Source organism: Xiphias gladius, chromosome 15 (assembly GCF_016859285.1).
Source record: "Xiphias gladius isolate SHS-SW01 ecotype Sanya breed wild chromosome 15, ASM1685928v1, whole genome shotgun sequence".
Taxonomy (NCBI): Eukaryota; Metazoa; Chordata; class Actinopteri; order Istiophoriformes; family Xiphiidae; genus Xiphias; species Xiphias gladius.
In genome coordinates, this window is record NC_053414.1 from 27,866,096 (window position 1) to 27,892,572 (window position 26,477).

The following is a 26,477-nucleotide window of genomic DNA, read 5'->3' on the forward strand; positions in this document are numbered from 1 at the left end:
ATCCAAGTGCACTGAATTCATTTCAAATGTTTTTAATGCTTGTGAGAACAGATACATTACAGGAAGACAAAAACTGTTATTCTGCACGTATGTGAATATGCAAAGATTCAAGAACATCACAGTCTAAAACAATACAGAAATTGTGCTAATGTGCTTCATCCATTGATTTCACAATGTGCAATGTAGTTCTGAAAATTACATTATACTTCGTAAAAGTTTGAAAAAACTTTTAGGTTTCACTCCACATCTAACAAATTACTTTCTAAAATTCAGCAGGTCTACAGTAACAAGTAAACAATCTTTCTCTACAATTGAAATGAGACAGCACATTTTATTCTATGCATTAAGCTTTGAACTGTTTTCCTGGGATCCTTTTTCAGCGATCACTTCATTTATGATTGAAGTTCCATCGTTAATTTTTACTGAGACAATTTTTGAATTCCTTCGTAACATGAAGAAACAGCAGCATGAATTGAGCTAATATTCAGTCTTTGGAGTTGTCTTTTATAATCTACTGATTGATAACACAAAATACAAGTGGTAATGGTAAAGTCACATGGTAGAAGTTTTACTCAGTACAATCATGAAGGACCTTGACAGACAATCCACTTGTACAGTTATATATGTTTCTTCAAAAAAATAGGAATACCTTTCAATCTACTATATCATAGTATTAAAACAAGGTAAGGCACAAGGTGCTACAAAGTACTATAAACAGTTAAATGTAAATCAGTAGTAGAATAGTCCAAACTATACACACTACATTAAGTATTTTCCTTCTCTTTAGTGCCTAGAAAATCAGGAAATAAAAATGACAACATCAAATCTGTTTTACTTGCATATAATGACCTTCATAATAATTAAGGTTAAATAAATATTTTCAATCAATAAACTTTAGACAAGGTGACGATAGTTGAAGGATGTTCCAATCCAATATAAAGCCGCATCTCTAATCCCCCAAAAATTAGTCTCTTCCTAATATGCATTTATTTTACACTCTCATATGACCTCTCTATGTACGGCATCCAACCTCAGCATCCTGTTCTTATCCCAGCTGGAGACATTGTGCTCTTTCTCCTTTTTCCAGCATGATAACTTTGTGTTGGGGCTTTGGTTTATGGTAATAATCAAGTTTATATCTGGATAAGTCTAATTTTTACACGTGTAGCTGACTGTTAAATTAAGAGTGTGTGTAAAAGCAATCAGTGTTGTGTGTATGTGTTTATGGGACCTTTTCAATCCCAGTGTTCCTGTCATCATTTCTAACTGCTGTTTGCCCGGTGTCGGTGGTGGGCATTTGGTTGTGGTGTAGAAACAGGATCGCTTCCAAACTTTCTGGTGGAATGTTGGCTCTCTTCCTGTACATGGCTCCAGCTCCTTCCTGTACAAAGTCCTGTGCAGCATTACCTGCCACGGCAGGGGCAGCCAGGTAGGCCCGTGCCACTATGGCCAAGAGCGGAAACTGTACTGCCTTCGTCCTCCACCACTGCAGAGGCTCCACTCCCAGCGAAGCCCCCTTGTCGGCCCTGAAGACAGACATCTCCATGTCTATAGACTCCTCGACAGAGCTTTGCCTGCTCCGGGGGGCAGAGCAGAACAGGTCTCCCAGCAGGAATTCCATACCAGAGAGCCCGGCCTGAGAGCCTGGGTCTGCTGACTCATTGTCATCGGTCTCTCCTACATCACTCTCTTCATCTTCATCTTCGATCTCTCTGAAGTTGATTGGTCGGGATTCTTTGATACGTTTGCTCCTCCGCAGGAAGTCACTCTCTGACTCTGGTGACCCAGGGGAGGGGCTTCTCTTAAGATGGCTTTGCTTCTTACCTTGCCTCCTCCTTCTGTCCTCCTTCACAATTCTGACGGCTTCTTTTTTCAGCCAATCAAAAGTTGCTGTCTGCTCCTAGAAATGGACACCATTAGGAAAACACTAATCTCTCAGTACACATTAATATCTATGCTAAAACATCCCCAAAGAGACAGTAAAAGTCTTGCATGTGTGTGGCTATGCTTTAAAGTGATATATGCTATTCATAGGGTAGCATGTCAAACCTCAGTGTTTTGGCACCAGCTGAAATGTGTCCAGAGAACCAAGTATTAACAAAATGCCAAGTACCATAAGCTGGCATTTTATTAGACTGTTCCTGATTTTGAAATCCAAATTTTACCAATTTTAGACTATTTTATTGTACCAAGATCCTCGTATGGCCGCTTTTGTTTAGACAATGACCTCTGCTTTGAAGCATTTTGTTATCACAACCAAAACTCGGGTATCATATTGCGCTGATATCGGCAAGACTAAGAGTCTAGACTGATAGCATGCTAATATGACAAAACTTGGCAGCGGTAATATTTACCATGTTTACCCTCTTAGTTTAGCATGTTAGCATGCTAACATTTGTACAATTTGATGTAAAGAGCAGCTGAGGCTGATGGGAATGTTAGTTTTGTGGGTATTTGATCATAACAGAGTATTGGAGAAATTACAATTTTGGCCTGATAATGGCACTACTTTAAAAGTTAAGGGATCAGCAGAGTTATTACAATTAATCTGAGGGGAACCAAATGAACAATATTTCATGGCAGTCCAGCCAACAGTTGTCAAAACATTTCATTAAAAACTGATGCTACAGAGGAAAGTCAGGTGGCTTCATCCTGTGAGGGTAAACCAACCAATAGGTGCCATGCCCGCCAGCGTGGGTACAAATTTCAAGTGATACCAGCCCCCAGTTATTCACTAATCAGTTCACTTCATTAAAACTTAATGACTCACCTTCTCCTCCATGAACCCCAGCCCATGGAACTGGGGGTCGAGGGAACATGCTATACACAGAACCCTGTTGACAACAGGGTTGTCGTAACAGCTTGCCAAGTTCCGCCTCATCATCCTCTTCACCTCCTTTAAGATGGATGACGAATCTCCTGGGCGGGATACAAGGTGGCGGGAGAGCAGGCCGATGAGAATGGGTTTGATGAGAGACAGACGGGGGAAGGCCTCTTTGGCAAGGGTTCGACATGCCACATCTAAAGGTTTGAGGACCAAGCACAGCTCCTCCAGGACCTTCCATTCAGAACGTATTGTGACGTTTGCTGAGGATGTGTTGGAGGTTGAGTTTGCGTGGCAGCTCCCAGATGAACTGGTTTCTGATGCAGTGTCTTCTTTAGACAAGCCCTCCCCTTTAATCTCTTTTATTATATCACAGACAAGGCTTTTATGTTTGATCAACGTGCTTAGTAGAGTGTACAGCTTATTCCACGTTGGCCGACTATGAGCCCACGACTTCAGCTCCGCCTGCTCTTGTTTTGTCAGGGCCTGCAACAGACTCTGATATGAGCCTCTGTTTTGAGCAGATGGCAGGAACAGGGTTGAGAGAGTACCCTGGAATTGGCAGAGAGTCTTGGAGATGACAGGGTATGACATCACTTCCTCAATGCAGTCCTGCACAGCGCTGAAGAAACATGGGACAGATGGTAGTCCCTCACTGGAATGGCCGTGCTCAGAGCCATGTGGTTCCTCGGGTGACACAGATTCATCTCTCTCAAGAAATGTTGTTGAGTTTGGGTGAGGGACACTTCCTGCAGCATCTCCACCTTTGTCACTCTTTATTGGCCCCAGCCTCATCTTATTCCTCCCCTCCCCTCCCAGCAGGACCAGATTGGGCTGGGATATTCCCCACTCCTGTGCCATCACTTTCACTTGTGTCTCCACTGTTTGAACTCTGTACTCTTTCATCCCACTCTCTGTCAGTCTTTGGGTTGCCAGGGCCAGGTTCTGAAAACTAAAATTAGAGTCTATGTAGTGTGCCCAGAGGGTAAGGTACCTCTCAGTGTTGCCCTGCCAGTTGTGGGACCAGACATCGACACTCAAAGTGACAAAGTGAGGAATTTCCCTGCGATGGTTGGGAGGTCGCCCACGTCTCCTGGGCTCAAACTCGATGGGAGCAGTGTAGTCAGATATCTCCTCATTTTCTGCACTTCCTGTTTTACTTCTCAGCAGCTGAGAAAGGGTTGTCTTGCCTTTGGTGTGGTGTTCTTTCAGGAGGTTATCGAGGTGACAATGGGACGGCAGCTCCTTGCAGGAGGGTAGGAGGGTTTGGATAAGCTGTCTGAAGCCTTCTCCTTCTACCAGAGCTGGGGGCTGGAGATCCATGATGAGAAAGTTGGTGATGGCATCGGTCACTTGTGCAGACAAAACCAGGGGGAGTGTACTGACCAGACCACTGTTAACCATCATGGGCTGAGAGCGTTGTTGACCTGTTGGGGGGAAAAAAAAAAGAGCTTGAACACATAGCAGTAGAAGAGTGGCAGAACCTACCAGCAGACAGGGGCAAGAAGCTTCTAGATGGCTGCAAGAAATGTTTAGAGGCTGTCATTGTTGCCAAAGGTTCTACAACCAAATATTTGTGAAGGGTGCCAATAACTGTGTCTGGATTATATTTTGTGTTTGCATTATTTAACTATCATGCAAGTTTTGTTTTTTATTTTCTTTTGTTCGGTAATCTTGGACATTTTATTAAAATATTATGATTATACAGAATTGGTTAATTTGCATAAGGGGTGCCAATAATTTCAACCAGGGCTATATCTATCAAGCTTTGTACTATACTGGATACCAGATACATTTGCTTGTTGGAAAAAGGGCAAAGAAGGAGATTCCTCACAATAACAGATGAGCTTCAGGATGGTTAACTGACCATCGTTTGACTAATCGGACGGTTCACCACTTTGGTCCAGACTGAAATATCTCAACAACTATTGAATGGATTGCTATAATATTTTGTACAGACATTCATGGTCCCAAGAGGATGAATCCTACAGACTTTCTTGAGCCTACTGATTTTTCTTCCCATGCCACTGTGAGGTTGACATTTGGGGTTTTTAGTGAAATGTCTTGACATCTACTGCATGAAATTTGATACAGATGTTCATGGTGCCTAAAAGATGAATCTTAACGACTTTGGTGGTCTCCTGACTATTCTTCTAGCATTATCACCAAGTCAAAGTTTTCACTTATCTTAAGATATCTCAACATCTAAAAGATGAATTGGCACAAAATTTGGTACAGACACTTGGGTTCCATGCTTATCACTTTGATGATCCCTTTTCCATATAGCTCAATCATCTGTTCAAAATTTAAATTTGCCCAGTACTTAAATTTCTGACCAAATATCTGAAATTCGAATGTATTCACATCAGCCTAAGCTGTGTTTAACATCAATTAGGAAATGTTAGTATGTTAACACACTAAAATAACACGTGAACATGGTAAACACTGTACCTGCAAAACATCAGTGTCTTAGCTTTGTCACTGTGAGCATGTTGCAACGATAGCGCTAGCATTTAGCTCAACCCACTGCTGTACCAAAGCGCAGCTTCGCAGAGCTGCTAGAAAGGCTATAGACTCTTAGTCAATAGTTTTGGCTATCATTCCTTTTAGTAATAACACTGCACTTGCAATATTAATTGCAGAAACTGGAGACTACATTGCTTAAAAGAAGTCCGACTGGATAAAATCATGAGCAGTCAGACAACTAAAACAGGGTCTGGGTTAACAGAATTACAAAATTACCCGAACTGTCATTTGCTTCCTCCCTGGTTTATATTTGACCTACAGTACCCACCATAGCTGTTACCATAGTTTAATGTGTGATATGCTGTGTTCCCAGATCTCAGCAATTATTCTGGTGATTAAAATGTTTTCCTAAATGATTGTGAAATCTATGAAAATAAGGTTCAACTTGTAATAAACCAGAACTTTCCTTTAACCTTGTATCTTTGACCTGCTGCGCAATGCCAAAAGGCAGGAGAGAGTAATTGTTACCTATGATCAGAAGACTTCGATCCTTGTTACTGTCACGTGGTCTGATGTGGTGCTTGTTGGTCAGATGGTTTTGGAGGTCCGCTGCTCCTCCAGCACAGCCCACATGCTCCCCACACAGCTTACAGACCACAGTGCTACGGTCCAGGGGCCGACCAGTGGGGTCTGGCTCGAACCCAAAAAAGTACCATGGGCTGTTCTGTGTTGCGTTTGGGTTACTCAGAAGTTTCTCGGTTCCAGGTATAAAATCGTACTTTTCCATTGGATGAGAGCTGGGGGACGGGAAGGAGATCACGGAAGTGGAGGTGAAGGCTGAGCCAGAAATCCCGCCTGGGTCATTAGCTGTGTCTGGGTTTGACATTGTCGTCACGTCACTAATGACAGGCATGGGGCTCTGTGATTGGCTGTGATCTGACCAAAGGGAAGTGCTGCTGGGCTCCGGGAGGGTGACCAATTGGATGTCCTGCAGTAGGCGCAGAGCTGTCTCCTTTTCTCCAACTTCACATTTCACATTGTCACCTGTGTTGCCCAACCAAAATCAAATGCAAAGGATATTGGCAAGATATTAAGCAAGCTAATTTTCTGGTCTTAAGACCTTCAGAATAGTTACAATTAAATTAAGTCTACCGTCAGCTGAAAAATGAATGTTAAAGTGAAAAATTGATATGGTTCGGCTAGTGTGTATCTATCATGACAGTAACCCAGTGAGACAGAACTCACCCATCCCCAGGCCCAGCAAGGAGGCATAATCCTTGCCAATCCAGACCCTGAGCTCTGCTCCCTCTGTGATGGGCTGGGAAACCCTGTAGTAGATGTGACGGTAAAACTGGAAGACAACCAGATTGTGTTCCTCCTCACTGCTCGTATATTTTACATACCTATAATATGGAGCAAATACATACAGATTGTCAATGTGACCAACCAAGTAAGCACAAAACTCTGTACTCTACTATGAAAAAAATCTGTAATTAAAACTGCATGTCAAACAGTATTACAAAAAAAACAAAGTGACAGGGAGAAAGGAAACTTAGTTTAGAGGGAAACACTACTTTAATTAGTTCACACTACCCACCTCATCCAGTTGGATTTGTTTTCATCAGAAGCATCAACGTAGATGAAAGCAGCATCATCCCTAATCTGGAGATGGGAGCAACGTGTATGTCAGCTATTCTTATGACCAATTCTATATGGAATTTCTAAATGGAATTGGCAACACAAACCACAAATTACATCATGTATTTTAAGTGGATTTTAAATGTGATTGTGGCACAAAACAACACTGTTGCAGTAACTTGATTTCAAACTGCCTCTTTATGTCAGCTCAAACCAGTCTACTTACAGCCCAGGCATATTTGAGGTTGGTCGGCATTTGTCCCCTACACACTTCTCCTACAAAGGGCCCAAACATGACGCCTTGCTGAAGGTGACACTTGGCGTACACCTGCATGTCTCCCATCTGCTCCTCGCCAGAAGGACCAGACATCCCAGACTCAATGTCCCTGCACAGGCACAGGCAGGAAGGCAGGGATAGCACTGCTCGGGAAGGGCCGCCATGGAGCCACGGCTCCCCAGGTGGCAACACTGCATCTGGGACATAGTTCTGATTCGAAGCATTGTGGAGAAACGGAACATCCTCAAAGAATTCTTCATGGTTGAGATCCAAACCTAGAAAACAAAAGAATGATTAGTCAGATATGGAACTGAGTTGGGATAGTCCTCTTTATGGAGCATGTTTACTGTTTCTTTTTTTGTTTTAGGTAAAAAAAAAAAAAGAAAGAAAGAAAATATAACAGAATTAAGCAACACGGGAAAATACAGATAACACCTTTGGAAAATGTCACTGCATTAGAATGTAACTGTTACTATACAACATAAGATACGCCACTGGTCAAAAGCTTCAGAACACCACCATTTTTCCAGTTTTTATTTAAATCTAAGCAATTCAAGTCCAGTGAATAACCTTAAATGCTACAAAGGTAAGTAATAAACTGCCCAAGGTAAAAAAAACAAACAATTTAGCTCACCAAAAACCGAAAAATCATGTAAATGTCATAGAAAACCAGCCTTTTTCCAGGAATGAAGAAAGGGGTTAACTTACAGCTTTCACATAGCAAGGGAAGTAAATTAAGCATTGAAATGCAAACAGTTCCTACAGGTGCCCAAACTTCTGTTGAGTTCTTACAAACCCTCTGTCTGTACAAAGGCAGTGTTGGAACAAACTGTGTTACTACTGTACTGCAGGAAGTTGGACTGTATATTGCTGTCAGAATGGGGAGAAAAAGGCAAGTAACAGAGGAAGACAGACTGGTTGGTCAGGGGTTCTTCCTACAGCAAGATAATGACCCAAAACATTATAAGAACTAGAAGGTGGCTTCACATGATGGAAGACCACCACAGTCTCCAGACTTAAACCCCAGGGAGCTGGTTTGGGATGAACCGGAAAGAAGGTGAAAGCAAAGCAGCCTGCAAGTGCAACACATTCACGGGAACTTCTGCAACAGTGTTGGGATGAACTCTCTGAACAAGATTTCATTTCCACTGTAGAAAGAGCAGCACGAGTGTGTTCTGCAGCTGGATTAGTCAAAGATTGTGGTTTTATTTCGTTCAACAAGATTCCATGATTCATTGTTTTTATAATCTCCATTTGGTTTTTTTTTCTTCTATGTTTTCATTTCAGAAACAATGAGACATTGAATTCTGTAAATTTAATAACACCTGGAAAAGTGGAGGTGTTCTAAACCTTTTGACCGGTTGTGTATATTACATAATTGGAAACACACAACCTTTTACAAATTACTTATTTATAGCAAAGACAGAAGCTTTGAGTTTGTTTCGATTAGTTTTATTTTGTTCCCCCACCAAGAAAAATTTATGTTTTTTTCAGTGTCTTGTATCCAGCATCACGATTGTTCATTCTGAATTCTGTAGACTTTTATCCTAATATTTCACTCAGACTGTGATTACTAAAAATAATTAATCCATTGCAGCAGTGGTGCAGAATGTGTGTGCTCGAGTGAACTTCTGTTAGGGTTGCCCACTTGTCTGGTGGCAGACCTGCTGGGCCAGCTGAATCGTTCTCTGGCAATATCTCGCTGCACTGCTTTCTGCTCCTGAGAGAGGGTGTCTGGTGACTTTGGAGGGAGCTTTCAGACCTGTTAGGAGTATAATATTTACATAGTTTGATCAGGTGAAACAGGACAAATGTAAATTAAGATGCCAACAGGTGAATGAACGCATCCTACCTCTTCACACTGACAGTAATAATCTCTCTCCCCTCCAGTCCTGAATCACACAGTTGGTGAAAGGGTGTGCTTCTGATGCAGTGATTGGTGTAGATCACCGATGTTCCTGCTTCTTTACACATGCGAGCCAACATTGAGCCCAGATAATTGACACCTAGGGGGACATGGCTGTACCACATATCATCTGTTAGCTCCTTCTTAGGCTGCAAGTAAAGGGCGGCTGCGTTGGATGGCAGTTTGCTGAGGTACTTTAACAGAGAAGTAATAGGACAGAGTTCACTGCCTGGCTTCTCAAACATAGAACATCGGTCCTTCTCATTATACATTTTTGTCTCATCACCAAAAATTAAGGTGCAGTATCTCAATCCTCTCTCGTCTTTTCTTATTACAAATGAATCAGGCTTCAGATTCCTGTTGGCCTGCTTCCCTCTGCGGCCGAAATGTACCTGTATATCAAACCAGACTTTGTTCAGAAGTCCCTTTGGAGTGCAGGTGTCCATTGCACGCGAGTGTTTTAGGATGCGGATATCATTAGGCGTCAGTGCCTGATGGTGTGAAGTTATGTCTCGACCGGACTTCCTGATTCTCCTGAGCACTCCCAAGAACACCTTGTTGGCTGAGGTGAACTCAGCATCTCTCATTAAGCACACAGGACGGCCGACAGGAGGCTCTTTGAAGTAACGGTTAAGCCCAGCTCGCAGTGCAATGTAACTGGCAATCCCATACAACTCTCCTTTGCTGTTTCGTACGGATCCATAAAAGTGTCTCAGCAGTCCGTTGAGCTCTGTATTCTCCACCGTACTCAGGTCCACCTGGCGCCCCTGGGACTCTAACCAGCCAGTGAAGCAGTTCACAGCCCATGTTGTCTGCTTCTTTGTAACCTTACTTATTTCAGTCCTGCTGTCTTCGAGTTCTTCCAGCTCCAAGTCTGATACCATTGCATGTCTAAAAAGGTCAGTGGTATTTACCTCACACTCTTCCTCTTCTTGTGACTCATTCTCTTCTTTCAGAATGATCTCCTCTTTAGTTGTCATATCAGAAGCAAACAAATCCAAACTGTCACGACAATCCCTCTGGTCTGTTTTCATAATGTTAGCTGCTGTTAGCTCCAGCAGCTGACAGGGTAGTCGCTTTGTGATAAATAGACAATGCAGCAGGCGCAGCAGGTGTTATGATAAGGCCATGTAAACAAAGCGGGTGGATACCGAACCGTAGTCAGGTTCGGGTGCTATACAGCGATTATACCACAGTCATTATCACCTTGTATTGAAGAGACGGGTCAGTCTTTTTAGAAAAGGGTTTTAAAACGGTAAAGATGGCGGCTTATACTGGCCAATCATTGCCCCAACCGCATAACCGTTATTTACGACATATCATGCCAGCGGGACAATGGCAACACCTTCCGTAACAAATGCATTTTAATAACAAAATATTCGCAGATGTTACCGTTTGCTCCTTACAATGAACCGCATGAATGACTGTTTAGCTGATACCATGGCAACAACAAGGGTATGAGACTGTCGTAAAACAGACCTCTGGCGCTAGCGTTGCATTCTCTTTGAGCATGCGTACAAGCATTACAGATGTTTGTATTATGACTTTTATGCCGAAAATAAACACTCTGCGTCGAATAGTGTAAAATGTACCAGTGCCCCTAAACCTGACATGGAAATGACATTATATATGAAAGAACTTGACATTAGATAACCCCCCGTTTAAAGAAATACACCGTTTTACTCAGAAACCGACGCAAACGAACTATCTTGATGATAGGCACTCTGATACAGAGCATGGTCGGAATTAAATGTTGCATTCATAGATGTGACACATTAAATACACTCACATCATTATGTGTTACAACATTAAATATTCTGCTAAGTAAAATAACTTACTGTATCACGTGATCTATGCTCTAAAGTGGGTTATAAATGGGCAAAGAGTATGCATACACAATAACAGCATTAGGGTCAGCGGCTATTTTTTCCCCCTTAAACTGCTCCCCATGGACCTGCAACTTTGCAAACTTTAGGAAACCCATAGTAGTGCCCCACTGCAATGTATTCTGTCAGTTTAAAGGGGGTGGATGCATGTAGTCGTTGCAATTGCTGTCAGTGCTCCAAGACTCAAATCTGATGCACGCTATACATCTATAAATGCAGTGAAATCACTGAATTTGGTGGGAAATCACCTGGCGCCTCAAACAAAGCTCCAGAGGTCGTGGAGGAAGTGGTCTCGAAAAAATCTGCACGATGTCGACGTCTCAGATGACTTCTTAAATTCGTGGTATTTCCACCTTTTGCAAGCACTATTTTTCGGCACAAGCGACAAACGGCCTCGCCAGAGTTCAAAGGTTGTCCCTTTTCATCTGCTTTCAGGCCAAAATACAACCACACGATAGACTTGCTTCTTGGTTTACTGATAAGATCCATGTTTCTCTGGCCCTTTTTCTGCTTTTCTGCAGACTACCGCTGGCTGCAGCACTGCTGCGAGAACTGGGGTGGATAGAAAGGGCACCCCGTGGAAAATTACGCCAATTTCTGCATTGAAGTGTTTTAAGTGTATGCCACCTTAACAGCGTAGTGAGGACGAGGGCTCTCTGCGTGAAAATCGCGAGAAAAGTGTGCAAACATTTTCAGTGGCTTTTATAAAGACAGATCGGATGACAGTCAGTGAATTAGTGATGCGACGTCTATCTGCTCTGTTTCTGTGCTCCCCTACGCCTTTAATTGTGAACCAACGACAACACACCGCGACGGGTCAGGGCTGCCAGGTCCTGTTGCTTATGGACCTGCACAAATTTCAGTCCAAATATTGTTTAAATCCCACTCAAATGTCTGAGAATGTATTTCCCTAATATAAGTGTTGCGAGTTCTTTTAAAAGTTTTAAATAATGCTGGTTTTAAAAAAACCCCACAATAAGTCATCAGTTAATTCTGAGTGTTTTACTTTTGAAAAGGTCCCTGCCAAGCATCATTTTCTTCGTACCGGGTCATTGGCAGGTTCTATCAAGTGGCCAAAAAACAAAAAAAAGGCTAGTAAAATGGTAACATAAACAGGCATTAAAGAAATGTGGCTCATTGTGTCAGGTGAAAAGATACCAAATAAAATAGACTATCAGTGGTATAACTTTGCTTTAAATAAAAAAGTTCCAAGGCTGGATTACCAACCAGTTAAAGCAGAAAAATGCCTCAGGACCCCAGAACCTCAGGGGCCCCAAAGACCTGGGGTCACTGCGTGACAATTAGTTTTACTAAAATGTAAACCGCAATGATTAAAATCGAAATATCTTGTGTCAAAATCTAGTTTTAATATCTATGTTATTTTAGTTGATAGTGTCCTCCCATGTTGCATATTTTCTTGATTAATCCTTTGGTGTTCAAAATAGTGAAAAATGCTCATTCTACCCAAACATATTTCATTTGCTATCACGTATGACAAAAAGAAGCAGCAAATCCTCACATTTAAGAAGCTTGAACAGGAGAATGTTTGGCATTTTTGCTTGAAAAGTGACTGAAATTATTCATCAGTTATCAAAATAGTTGCCTACTAATTTTCTTTTTATCAATTTATCAGTTGATCAGCTAAATGTTACAGCTCTATTTTTTTTAAAGCATATTAGTCTTTGTTGATTTCTGGGCCTCTACAAAATTTGCTGTACACACTGTACCTTCGAGATAGGAAGGCAGGCAAAGAGAGTGTGAAAAACCAGGCGTTCAATAGGGGTCCAAAGCTCCATTTTGCCCTGTAGCAGTTAATCCAGTTTTGTGTAGGTCTTTCTGACAGGTTTGAATTATCAACCAGAACAGAAAACCAGATACCTTGAGCTACCATTTCCCACCTCAAATCGTCAGAACACCAGTCCATCCATCTCCTGGTCAGGCTGTTTGTATTACTGCATGGCTCACTCCTTCCATGGTACTGACTGAGGCTTTTCATTAAGTTCTTAGGTAAAAAATTACATACAAAACCAACCAACAATCTTCTTGGCAACCCCCCATAAACATCTGAGACCCCCCTCCGTCAACCGACTTACGTGAATTCTTCAAACCTGGCAACGCCGGGGCTCGCGTACTTCCTGTCGCACAGAGTTTGGCATTTGCTGTCATACCAGGCAAGTCTGACTCGTGTTTTCAGCCCACACACGTCTGGGGAACCGAGGGTGATCCTAAACGTCTGCTCGGGAATCGTGACACTTTTCAGGTAAGCGCCAAACCTGTTGTTGAGCGCCCAGTGCTTACACCAAGTTATTTTCCAGGAAACTAGACAGGTAAGGCTCTCTAGTGGGATTACTTGTTAGTTCATGCTTCATACGCAGAGGCCGCCGTGTCGTGTCGGTTTATCTAATATGCGGTTTATCTACAATTCGGTTTAGCTTAGTTTCTTGGGGTTAGGTAAAGGCTCAGCGGCAGCGGTCGCTCGGTTTCACGGTTAGCTAACAGTTAGCCACCGCTAACAACATTGTGGCCTCGCTGACTCGCCGTAGCATGTTGCTTCGTGGTGGCGCAGCTGTTGCCACGGCGACCGCACTCACAAGTTATAGTGGTAGAAGCTAACTGAACTTTTAATCAGGAGACAAGCTTTCGAGCGCAAGACGCGCATAGACCTAAAACAAAAGACATTTGGATTCATAAAAGATGGCTTCTTGCTTGGTCCCCGATTTCCCGGCCGTTATGGTTGCTCTCGAGCATTTAAAGGAACTGGACCAATGGCTGAAAGAGGAGGGAGTACCGTTCGCACCTGAAGCCAGCCTCCATCTGGCAGAGATGACGGCTGCTATTACTGACCTGGAGTCGGACCGACGTGCTGCCCATGAACATTTAGAAGTGGAAACCATCGAAAACAGTAAGCTAAGATGCCAAATTAACAATATACGTGAACGAATGAGCCAGGAAATCATGACAGACGTAACAGCGGCCCGGGCTTCTAATGCTGAAGAGATAGACCTGCTGCATAGAGACCTAAACGCCGTCTCTCAGCTACAAGAAGCCACTGTGAAGAGGCATGAAGCCCTATTGAGCCAAAACAAAGCACTTTACCCTCAGCGAGATCAAGTGAAGGCTGAGAACGGAGAGATCATTGCCGCTCTCAATGATCAATTCAGCCAAAAATATGGCTTGCAAATGCGTCTGGATCATACACAGGAGCAGATAGAGGAGCTAAAGTCCTGCATCGCCGCGGTCGAACAGGACAAAATAACACTTGAGCAAAATATGGCACTGGGGAGAGAGGCTTTCAGTGTGAAAAAAGACAACCTGTCCAGAGAAGTGGATCAGATTGATGAGAAAATTAAGCAGCAGAAGAAAGCGATCAGGAGGAGCAGAAGAGAGCTGAACAGAGTTAATGGCAAGAAAAAAGAAACCCAGGACCATCTGGGAGAAGCCACGACTGATATGGTCAAGGTGGAGAGCAATTTACGAAGACTGACGGCGTCTCGGTGCCAGTTTGAGAAACAGCTAGAAGGAGAGACCCAGACGCATCAAGAATTGAGGGAACAGAGAGAAGCGCTGAAGAAGGAGTTGTGTGAGTTAGGAGAAGCGTTCAGCTTTGCCATTCAGCGTCTTAAAGAGGAAATTGCCACAGTGGAGGGTAAAATAGAGGAGGGCCAAGCTTCAAGGTTGCGCTGTCAAGACCTCCTGGTTCAAATCTATGAGACATTCAAGCACCAGAACGATGAAGAGAACGAAGTAAGGGGAGGGCACTTCCACGTCTCACAGCAGCTGGAGCACTCCAAGCTGCAGCTGGAGGAACGCATTGCATCCATAGTCAAACACAGTAATGAGATCAAAGAGATGGACAAGAAGATCAGAGAACTCCTGGAAGCTGACACGATCAACAAGCGTGTGTTTGAGAGGAATCGGGAGGAGCTGTGTGGAAACATGGATGCAGAGAAGAAGAACATCAGCCATCTTGAAGAGGAGGAGAGCAGGCTAAGGAGACTCCAGGAGGAGGCGAAGAGGAAACAGGAGGAATATGTCTCAGAAATGACCTCTTACATCAGCAACACCAGGAGGAGATACGAGGAGCTGCGGCAAGAGGAGGCCGCACTCCAGCAGCGTCAGCCCAAGAGCGTAGATGCCAACTTGCTAATGAGACACGTGACCCAGTGTGAGGTGGAGTACAGACAAATAGAGATCAAACACCATCAAGAAATAGAGCAATGCACTGCAGAGACTGAGAGCATCACAAAGAGCAATGAGGAGAAGCAGAGGGAGGTGAAGGAAAAAGCGGAGATGCTGAAGGAGGTGGAGGCAAAGTGGAATGAGGAGCAAAGCAGGCACCAGAGACTGAAAACACTCCACTCCGAGCTGAGGCAGAGGAGGACTGAGCTGGAGCTGTCGATTCAGGGGTTGAAGGAGAAAACCAGCTCTCTGCTTCAGCCCAAAGAGGACATGAAGGCTGAGCTGGAGGAAATGCGAGCAAGTTACATGGATGTGCTCGACAAACAGGCCACAGAGCTGAGAGCTGTAGAAATGAGCATCTATGACAATAGCGTGAAACTGGAGCAGGTCAGCATGGAGAACAGCAGGCTGCATCTCTGTATCAGACAGATGACAGATGACGTTAGCAGAGCCAGGAGGAACAAAGACAGATACTGGCAGGAGATCCACCAGTTCAACCAGGACATAAAGGCCTTGTTTGAGAGTTTACAGGAAGCATGGAGAGAGGATTTATTGGTAACTGAGGACTGTCAGAGCAGTGATGATGTTTTGTTGATGTCTATGAGTGCTTTGTTGAACCATCTGAAGACTAGGAGACAGCAGTTAGGAAATGTCAACACTCTCCTACACCAACAAATGTTAGATTTCAGCAAACGACTGGGAGACAAAACAACCATAGACCAGCATAATTGAGATGATAAAAGTGACTCTAGTTCTTCTCTCGAAGAGTCACAAGTGTTTTTATGATTTCAAAAAAACTTTTAAACTGGAAAAAAAACCTTAATAAAGCTCAAAGCAACAAAATGATCATATGAAGACATGTTTGTTAAGTTTATTTTTAACACATACTCATACACATAAAAATACCCAAAATGGTTAAAATTAAAAAATGCAGCTCTGCTGAATAGATTCACTCTTCTGATTTGATTTTGTTTTGATTGTTCACATAGTAATGGTGCAATATACAGTACAGTAGTTTTCAAACACATCTTAATTACAGACCCTTTTCGTGACATTTGGACTTCTCAAACACAGGTGGCTGTGATAATGATTAACTTCTGCATTGCCTTGGCCAGCAATCGATCTTTGGACATTGTGGTTACTTGGTACTTGACTTAACCATTCGGTCACTGGGACGCCATTGTAGTGGATTTTCAATCCTTGTTAAATATATTGAATGATTCTATTTATAATTTTCCTTATCAATAGGCCTTTTCACGAAGAACATTCTAACATGTCACAGTAGGAAAATCACAGGTGTCAGTTTCAGGGTCCTGGTATTGTTCACGCTGGCGGCTGGCTCACTGTCACACTGTCCTGACTTACTGGGACACTTGAATAGATTAGAGCCATCATTAATGTTCTTAGTAGTACCTGTGCTTGTCCCACTGTGACAAGTCAAGATGTCTGCTGTGTAGAAGACCTATTTGATTATTTACTAAGTAATTTCTAAGTCTGTGCTCATAATTTTGGCTACTATAAATCATAGTTTGGGGTAGAATGGAGTTATTAAGTTGAATATGAATTACTATATATCAGCTTTGACTAGCGTCTGACGATAATAAGGAAACTTAAATAGATATAGTAAGACCAGATAGTCACATCCGGAATGGAGGCCTTGCATAGAATATTTGTGCTGTGGTTCTCTCACTCGACGTGCCCAACTAGAAGCATTGCTTACCACTTCCAAGTCAGTGTTCACTTTCTGTGCAGCGCTTAAGCCAAACCATTCGGAAAGTATTAAGTTACTGTTTCCACCATGACTTGTCTTTTAACAGGTCACAAATGTAGTAATTTTCTTCATAGCTCATTACAATGTTTGGCACATACAGGAGCTCTTATAGATCTATATATAGCTATAGCTACTGTATATAGTTTTAATATGTAAAGTGAGAGCAGAGGACTCATTTAACATAAGACACATGAAGTGCACTAACAGATGTACCTCAGTGTGTTGTGTTACGATTTTTCAAAGTACTTCTCGGTAACTATCTCTTTATCCACTTGTTATTGAAATAATCCCAAACATTCAAATGTTTTCTTTACTGTCATTAAAACAAAGTTCCAGCAAAACTCCTTCTTCAGGACTGATTGCTTTTAATAAGGATATTATAAGAAATTAGCAAGTTGTCACTCACCATCGCCATGGTGTCTTTACTTTCTTTTGCTGTTATTGTGATGCTCCATTAGTCAAAGGCAAATATACTCCTATTCCTTTTAATCCTGTGTGTATCCTGTATATTTACTTGAGTTTAGTTAGCGTCTCGCTCCAGTGCCATAGTTATTAACTCACTTATTTGTTTGCTTGCTCTTTTTATTGTCTGTGTTACTGAAGGCACAGTAATTTCCACTGTATATTTAATGCACTAGTATTTTTAAGGGCTTTTTCCCTCTTACAGTTGTATTTGATTAATGAAAATTGCTTATTTTAGTGTTACATTAGGTGTAAACATGCTAAAAGAAAATGGAAAATTTTAAATAAAAACGTAAAAAGAGAAAAACACTAAAATCCAAAACATGAAAATGCCACACTTCTCTTCAAACTGCTGCCTGTTACATCCATCAGTTTTTTCCTGTGGCCATGTTAAATCGTTTTTCGATTTAATACGATTGAACCCAATGAATCTTTTTTTCTTTTCAGATTTGCTGCATGACGTTTGGTAATGAGAGAAACTTATTTCCTGTGTTGCTCCTACCAGCAGATGGCAGAAGGGACCAGGTTTCTCTCTGCTGTGACCTTGCCCTGCAGATAGAGGGTCAAACAACCACCCACTTTCCTCTAAAGAAAAACATGCAGACACATGCACACAGACGTACATTCGCTGCCTCTGTCTCACGGACCACATAAAGGCAAAGAAAGCTAGCTGGAAAACGAGGCGGCAGCTGCACGAGTGGAGCTGCAGGCAAATCAGCAGTTTATTTCAGCAAAGAAGGTAAAACGTCAGATAAGCATGAAGTAAACTTTTCTCTGAACTCCTTTGTGCCATGTGATCTGGCGGCTACAGTATCTGTAGCTTTATGCTCTGATCAGGCTGTATCATAGCATATATTTAAAACTGTTGAGTGATCTGTCTCTGTCAGACTGCATCTGCCTATGGCTCCTCTCATATCAATGTTTATGTCTGCGGCTGGTTATTGCTGAAACACAAGTACATCTCGCTGTTGTCATATGAAAACTGAGAAACTGTTGCGAAGTTGAAGCTGAAGGAAACTTTCTGCTGATAAGTTGAATTATCAAATTGAATTATCAACCTTCGTGACTTGCGTAATGCCTTATATTTTGCACATTCTGAGATCAAACCTGTCTTTTATTCTGAAAAGTGAACACTGGACATAAGCTTTTTATTTCATTGTGTCCAATTGTTTTTTAGTCATAAGTCTTTTTTAGAAGTAGTCCAAAGTCAAGTCTTTAAGTCTTGTGAAAGAATTTTGCAAAGACACAAAATATCCAGGTCTCTGAAAAGTGGCCAATTACATTTACACTGCCCAGAGGTTCCCTTCGTATTTAATAAAAACAACTGCTAAAGAATCTTATACTGAGGCATTTGATAATGAGACTCCGCTAACTTTGCTTTCACAGAGATAAGGACTTTGAAAACATGTTGGGATGAGACCAGAAAGTATTTTCAGCACTCACATTTCAAGGCCAGACAGTCCAAAGTCATTAAATTACATTCTTTGTTTGTAAGAGAACAACAAAGTTATTCTTACAATAACCTGCGACACTGATGCTCCTAGTCGCTGTAAACGGGGCACTGGGTGGATACGTAATGATATCAGATTGGGAGTGACAGCAGTTTTCTATACAGTGTGATTTTTTTTTTTTTTTAAATAGAGGTGGCATGATGCTTTTTTACACATTTGGGACATTTCGAACACAGATTGGACTGAATCTAAGCTCTACAGCTCTGATATAAAGATCACTAGTTTCCAGCTAAAGGACGACCCTGACATCTACTCTGCATTATGCGTCAAAGTAGGGTGCTACTGGGATTCTTATATTCTCACATATTGTCACACAAGTTCTCCTTGTCAACAGTTGCCACTTTTCATACAAGCTAAAATAAAGTTAAGTGAACTGGTTGTGATATTCTGCGCTGAGGGCTTTTTGAAACTCTGTAGTGTCCATATAACATGAGAGACTATGTGTGATGAAAATGGGCAGAAGTGGGTCACATGTCTGTCTGTTATCAAACAAAGCAAGCCAACATCTTTACTTGAACAACTCATATGGACCAAGCGGCTCCTTTTTATGCTGTGGAGTGTGTTCAGACAGCTCTGCGGTGGAGGAGTCTGCCTGTGTAAAGGTCAGAGAGTAAGGAGCAATTTAACACCACAAACTAGATACAACGTACATGATGTTCACTTTCTGCTCCGGAAGATGTCACACAGATACACTTACACATACACCTGCACGTGTTGGTGCAAGATGTAAGAAAATAAACAAATGAGAGGCATCACTTTAAAAATGGTGTGTTTTTCAATAAGGGTTCTCTGCAGTTGGATTTCTAAGTACACTGTTATATATCCAGTATGATTCTTGTTCTGGTTTTAGCCCCAATTTTTGAAGTATAGTTTATCACGTGTAAATGTTATTTATGAACATATTGATGTTTTATTACCCGTTGCTGTTAGTGTGGTCCTAGGGATGACAATGTCGGTCTGTCATTCAGTCCATCACTTTGGTCAGGACAGAAATGTCTCAACATCAGTCATTTGATTCTAAAGGGTTGATTTCCGTTCTACGCGGATTATACATACTACTTTCGTGCAGATCACAAATAGACAACCGACATGATAAAGGTGTTTCAGCTGCTGCATACGACACCACACACACACGCATACATTAAAATTTGCCCACATATTGTAATGTAATGAGGCAGCTGCCCTTCAATGTTGAAATGTCAATATGCCACTAAAGGATACAGTAACACAACTCACTCACTCTAATACATATACTCTCTCGCGCGCACGCACATACGCATGTATGCATCTCTCTTACTCTCGCTCTCATCTCATGCATCCAAGCAGTAAATTACTCTCCACAGAATATGAGTCACGCTGCCCTCAAAGCAGCGTACATGAACACATACAATCGTACATTATCAGTGAACGCTCCGTCAGCCTGTTTGGACGTCAGCTGCTTGTGGTTCTTCTGGAAGATTATTTTTTTTTTTTTTTTTTCTATCTACCACGTGCTGCTTAAAAATTACATTGTTATTGTAGAAATCTTGTGGAAAATGTGTAGAAATCTTGTGGAAAATGTGTAGAAACTGCACAGTCTGAGTAAACACAACATGAGTCATCACTCACAAAAGAACAGAGCTTTCAGTTCTCGATGGTGGCGCTGTTGTCCGTGCACTGCCACACTGACGTCAACGCAACGCAGTGAAATGAAAACATTCTCTCCTTGACTCTGTCCAGTTGGATTAAGGGATCCAGAGACAGAGGATTAATATGGCTCTGCTCGTGACACCTCAGGACCATTTTGATCACGGAGTACACCCGAGTGCCGGAATTTGTTTCGTTAATATTCATAGAGGAACAGGTGGATGTCTTTCTACAAAATGCGGCGGAGGCCACAAACACTGTATGCTGCCACTTTCACATTTTGATTCAGCGCACTCATAAGGATCAATGTTAGTGTGTTTTTGTTACAGGAAAACAAAATAAAGGTTTTTAAAACTATCCAATGTTTCAGAAAAAGATTAGAAATAAACTGGAAAAAAAAACGAACTCTGTTGGAAAATGTATTGAACCACAAGTAGGGACCTGCTGCCTCATGCGATAATTACACTGTCTCAGTACACAACTTTGCTTCCATCCCAGCAATGTCATTAAATTAATTTGTAAGTTTGGAAAAGTACAATGTGCTGTGTGGAAATTTAACAGTCAGCACTGATGCAACTTGAGTAACAATACACTGAAATCACAGTGAGCTGGGTGCCGTTACAACATGCGGACTGAGGAAGTTATTATTGCAAGAAACCCTCGTGTGCGCACACACATAAACATAGGTTTTGTACGTCCACGCAATCATTGTTGTGCAGATATATGTACAAATGTATGTGACATACATTTCTGTATGTAGGATTGCTTAGGGGGTGAGGCTGTCATGTTACTCATGTTTTTGCGTTTTTGCTCTATATTTATGTTCAAGCGAAGGGTGTGCTAATCTCCAGATAGGTCAGTTTAATAAACCTATCAGTAATGTATCTGCCACACACTCAGATTGCATGTGTGTGTGACTGTGAGAGAGCAGTGGTTTGGATTGCGCAGTGTTATCCCTCTCTCCTTCACTCGCACATGACCTGTAATACTCCATATGGCCTGATGTCGTCTATCCTTCCTAATCTCTCTCTCTCTCTCTGTCTCTCTCTGTCTCTCTCTCCCTCCCCGAGGTTTTATAGGCAGCAGTGAGAAGTCAGATTTCTGCATTCACACAGAGACAACAGGTGTCAGTGTCTCCCATTGCAGTGAAAACACTTGTGACGCTTGAATCAGCTGACAGTAACAAGGAGTATCTGCTACGGTGACGGTAGCATTAAAAAAGAGGTGTTGAGGACATTTTACATTTTACTGAAGCGCAGATTGGACGTAGCTGCAGACATTGATGGATACTATGGGTAAGAGGCAGCTATTCTTCATTCTGCTGTAGATGAGGTCCTGTTTAGATGTACAATATGGATTGTATATAGATGACTGCTGTCATTTTAAGTGTAAAAAATCAAATCAAATCAGAGGTGGAAGGTGTTTAGATGACAGCAAAGGTTTTGTATATGTGATGGTTCTGTGGAGCAGTGAGTGCGCTGGCATGTGCGTGGATATACATGGCCCCACATAGAAACATAACATTAACGTCTAAAAGAGTAAAAAGGTCTGTTTATGTTTATCTAAATGCACCAGGGTTTGTGTGATATGTGGACAGGAGTGGTTGCTGTTCGCGACTTGTCACTGAAGTCCCGTTATGTCTTTCATAGACAGGACTGGATGGATCCTAAACATCAGTGTGCAAACAGTATTTGATCTCTCCTTTTATAGTCATATAGTTCTGGTCTGTAGAGGAGCCAAGGATAAGTAAGTCACCAGAATTTGCTTGACAGAGCAGAGATCAGTCACAGTTCTGTGCTGTTCTATGAACAAGCACAACCTTGTTTTTTAGGATTTGAAGAAGTAGTTGCATTACTCAGTCTTTTTGAAAAATGGCTATGCTCTATGGAGAGTAATTAGGACTCTAACTGGAACTTAATTGGCTGAGCTATGTCAACTTTAAGAAAATGAAAGCACAAATCTTAACAAGATCAAACAAATCTTTGGATGTTTTTGTATTGTTCTCGCTGCAAATGAGAACAGTTGGAAATTAAATGCTGTTTATGACATTTCATTTAAATAGCTTAACTCTTATTAATATTATTATTATTATTGTCTGCAGCATTTGGAAGTGAACAGGCGTGATGTCTCTTGGCAAAGCAACCAGCCCATTTGACCGACTTTGGTTTGAGCTGCTGCATTTCAAGGTTCCTACAAACAGCCACCATGCTAAATACTCATGCAGACCTAAACTAGAGGAACCGATGGTGCGCGCGCGCACGTGTGTGCGTGTGCGTCCATGTGACTCTGCAAACCTATAATTTCACATTGAAACTTGCCTCCCTTCAGTGCTGTTCTAATGAAAAGACTGCCTGGTTATCAACAACATGAGAGTTTATTCATGGCCTTTAAAGCTGCTGCAGTCTATATTTTTATATACACAATGGATCAGATGACTGCGTAATGTGAAAGTTGTTGCTCGTAGTGACGAAAACAGTTATAACCCAACTCTGCAGTTCACCTCAGCTTTACGCAGTGTTTTAGCACCTTTCAGCTCACTGTTTTGATTTTCACCACCGTGGTCGAGATACATTAAAGATCGAGGTTGGGCCTGTGACATGGCAAACAATTCATCGTCAACTAATCCGTTACAACTGCTAAAACTCTGTGACACTCGTTGGGAAGCGTCGGTCTCACTTTGAGGTGGCTGTTCAGTTCACATGTGAAAAGACAGATGTTCTTGAAGGAAGACAAAAGGCGAGCTGAGCTGCAGCCATGCAATCATGCTGAGACACACAGCAGAAATACTTCAGGGTTAGGTCAGTTGGAAAAGAATAAACGGGGATTTGCCACAGTTGCTGTTCAAGACCATTGGACAGCTGAGACGGTTTGACAGGTGCACACTCACTCATCTAATAATCTGAGCTGAAGGTCAATGAACAGTAAATAATCTGAGGATTTGTAAGGATTTGTAAAACAGCACCACCTGCTGAACTGAGGTCATCCTTGCCATTAATTTATAGCTGTGTGTTTCAAATTTAAAAAAATCCCTCAGCTCCGGTTACTGCCACACAGATGTGACATTACTTACAGATGTGCTAAATGATTTGTTATTCTCCCTCCTCACACACACACACACACACACACACCTCATCATCCCTGTCTTTTTCCTCCTCACCAGTGTGTCCAATGGGTGGAGGAGCCACCAGGCTGTACAGCGCTCTGACTCAGGTCCTCAGCGGCGACTCTCCTCTCCCCCTGCCTCCCCCCCACCTGGACCCCAACCAGCCTGCAGACACAAACCTGGATCCGGATTTCTGCCAGGTGACGACTCCACTTCCGTTCACGGTGCAGTTTTCAAAAAGTGGCACAGGAGATAAATCTTCCCCCTGAACCGCAGTAAATGTTGAGTGTCCTGTCTGTTTGTCTTCCTTGCAGGAGCAGAGGGGGTCCCCTGTATGTCCCCCTGATCCGGTGGAGCTGCTTCGACAGTGTAAGGAGGCCCTCAGAGACAGACCACCTCGCTTCCACAGGAAGTTCATTAACATTAATGATGGAGACAGTGCCCCCAGCAGCCCCATTAGAGTGATGCAGTGGAACGTACTAGCACAAGGTTAATGTCTTTTATATCACACTGGACTGTAGGCTCTGATATATCGAGGAACGGATTTTTAGCTGAATAAATAATGGATGTGATTTTGAATGTGACTGATCCAGTGAGTTATTATGATACAAGTGGTTTTCAAACTATACCTAAACTATGCACCCACACATAATGACCACCCAACGCTGCAGTTCCTTTCACGTTTGCGGAGCGTTTTAGTGTCTTTTAGGTTGTTGTTTCCGGTCACAGGCGGCTGTTCTCAGCGAAAAAGAACTGTACACTACCCAGCCAGCTTCAATCAGCAGACAGACAAAGTCAGTGAGCTAACTGAACACAGCAGAGCATTAGCAGCTAAATGTGACCACACTTTCGCCTCCATATACAACAGCAGCCGAGCACCAAACGGCACAAAAGGTTAGCTACTACTTAAGCTAGCTGGTGGAGAAAAACTGAACAGCTGGCAAGATACAACAAAACCCAGCTATTTCTCTCAGGAGCTAAAAGCACAGTGAATATTGGACAGACATTAATCGGGTGGCCAGAGAAAAATGACCCCAAATAAAAGCTAATCATGCACCGTGTCTGCTGAGTGTGTAAATAAGTGACTGTCTGCTAACATGTTAGCTATAGCAACTCCACAAGGTGATAACACATCAGTGCTGTGTTCACCAGTCGTTCCACATTACAGCCTTAACTGTCTAGCTAAGTTTATTAAATGTTAGAAAATGCAGTCCTAGATACAGACAGTAGTAAATGGGCCATAACTTGAAAATGGCTAGGGTGTTCTCGTTTCCAAAATCGTAGCAAGGAGACATCCTGAGCGAAGGCTTGCTAACGTAACTATGAAGCATTGTTTGGCTACTACTGCATCCTGACGCCAGGTCTCCCTTTTCCTCTTGTCCTTCAGCCCTGGGCGAGGGACTTGACAGTTTCGTCCAGTGTCCCCTGGAGGCCCTCAGCTGGTCCCGCAGGAAGTATCTCATCTTAGAGGAGATCCTCACCCACCGACCTCATATCCTGTGTCTGCAGGAAGTTGACCACTACTATGACACCTTCCAGCCGGTTCTGGCAGGCCTGGGTTACAACGGTAGCTTCTGCCCCAAACCCTGGTCGCCGTGCTTGGATGTGGAGGGCAACAACGGCCCAGATGGCTGCGCGCTGTTCTTTGATCAGTCGCGATTTGAGCTCCTGGATAACATGAACTTAAGGCTCTCTGCCATGAGGATTCCAACCAACCAGGTTGGTAGGATTCCACTTTCTCTCATAAAGGGCTACACACAAAAAAACCCTACCTCTAACATTCTTCTCTCTCGTCACAGGTCGCCGTAGTGGTGATGCTACGCTGTCGGAGCACAGCAAGATGCGTGTGCGTGGCCGTGACCCACCTGAAAGCCCGCTCTGGCTGGGAGTGGCTCCGCAGCGCTCAGGGCTGCGACCTCCTGCGACACCTCCAGAATCTGGTCCAGAAACACGCCGGCGGTCCCACGGGTGACCCCAGCTCTGACATTCCTCTGCTCATATGCGGCGATTTCAACGCAATCCCAACTGAGGAGGTGTACCGACGCTTCATTACGTCGCCTCTCAGTTTGGACTCGGCCTATAAGAAACTCAGCCAAGACGGGTTGACAGAGCCAGAGTACACAACATGGAAGATTCGGCCTACAGGTGAATGTTGTACCACTCTGGACTACATCTGGTACAGTCAGGACACGCTGAGAGTGGACGCTGTTTTGGACATGCCTACTGAGGAACAGATTGGACCAAACAGACTTCCGTCCTTTAGCTATCCGTCTGACCACCTCTCTCTGGTTTGTGACTTCAGTCTTAAGGAGAAAGAGTGAGAAGGAGGTGACGAATCGGCGCACAAGAGGGGACGACGAGTCGCGATCGACTCCTGGTTGGCTTCACTCCGCGAGCAAGGCGCGCAGACGAGACGCCACGTGTGAGTGAAACGATGAGGGTGAAGACAGGAGGCCGAGAAACCAGAGTGGGGAACAGAAAAGTCTGGCCATTTATGATGTTGACGTTGCAGAGTTACACGCTGCAGTGATGCAGTGTCTACCTCCCCAAACCTCTAACACTGCGCTTGTGTTTTCTACACCAGGTGACTGTCCTCTACCTTCATCTGTGCTCAAACACAAGCTGCATCAGGAAACGAATGAATAGGATTTGAGCTTTTTTTGTTTGTATTAGTTTATAATAATCCTAAAATTAAGCTGTGTTTAATCCAAAATGTAGTAAATGTGCTTTGCACTGCCAATGTACCAGTGACTGAGAATAAAGTATTTCTGCTGTTCACTTGTGCTTTTGATTACTCTTACTTTTCCAGTGTAGTATTGTGTAGATTT

General features: G+C 42.8%; 3 protein-coding genes across 10 annotated transcripts; 2 read left to right on the forward strand and 1 right to left on the reverse strand.

Moving 5' to 3' along the window:
- Positions 1–52: 52 nt before the first annotated feature.
- Positions 53–13,163, reverse strand: LOC120800064. 4 transcript variants are annotated; one of them, XM_040145852.1, is made up of 8 exons: positions 9,058–11,362; positions 8,870–8,967; positions 7,155–7,480; positions 6,888–6,952; positions 6,536–6,693; positions 5,819–6,334; positions 2,771–4,251; positions 53–1,894 (listed from the first exon to the last, which is right to left on the reverse strand). In XM_040145852.1, exons 1-8 carry the CDS (start codon positions 10,143–10,145, stop codon positions 1,223–1,225), a joined length of 4,404 nt encoding a protein of 1,467 aa, XP_040001786.1. In that variant the 5' UTR covers positions 10,146–11,362; the 3' UTR covers positions 53–1,222. The 4 variants fall into 4 exon arrangements, with proteins under 4 accessions (XP_040001786.1, XP_040001785.1, XP_040001788.1 ...); XM_040145851.1 differs by having other exon boundaries at positions 53–1,900; XM_040145854.1 differs by lacking the exons at positions 8,870–8,967; positions 9,058–11,362 and adding an exon at positions 13,091–13,163 and having other exon boundaries at positions 53–1,900.
- Positions 13,145–26,454, forward strand: LOC120800067 (nocturnin-like). Of its 5 annotated transcripts, none has more exons than XM_040145867.1 (6): positions 13,145–13,257; positions 17,857–18,148; positions 23,707–23,849; positions 23,964–24,138; positions 25,037–25,368; positions 25,449–26,453. In XM_040145867.1, exons 3-6 carry the CDS (start codon positions 23,715–23,717, stop codon positions 25,968–25,970), a joined length of 1,164 nt encoding a protein of 387 aa, XP_040001801.1. In that variant the 5' UTR covers positions 13,145–13,257; positions 17,857–18,148; positions 23,707–23,714; the 3' UTR covers positions 25,971–26,453. The 5 variants fall into 5 exon arrangements, with proteins under 5 accessions (XP_040001801.1, XP_040001803.1, XP_040001802.1 ...); XM_040145869.1 differs by having other exon boundaries at positions 17,915–18,148; XM_040145868.1 differs by having other exon boundaries at positions 17,918–18,148.
- Positions 13,543–16,009, forward strand: ccdc175 (coiled-coil domain containing 175). The gene has a single exon (XM_040145865.1). The coding sequence runs from the start codon at positions 13,692–13,694 to the stop codon at positions 15,906–15,908; it is 2,217 nt and encodes a 738-aa protein (XP_040001799.1). The 5' UTR covers positions 13,543–13,691; the 3' UTR covers positions 15,909–16,009.
- Positions 26,455–26,477: the final 23 nt, after the last annotated feature.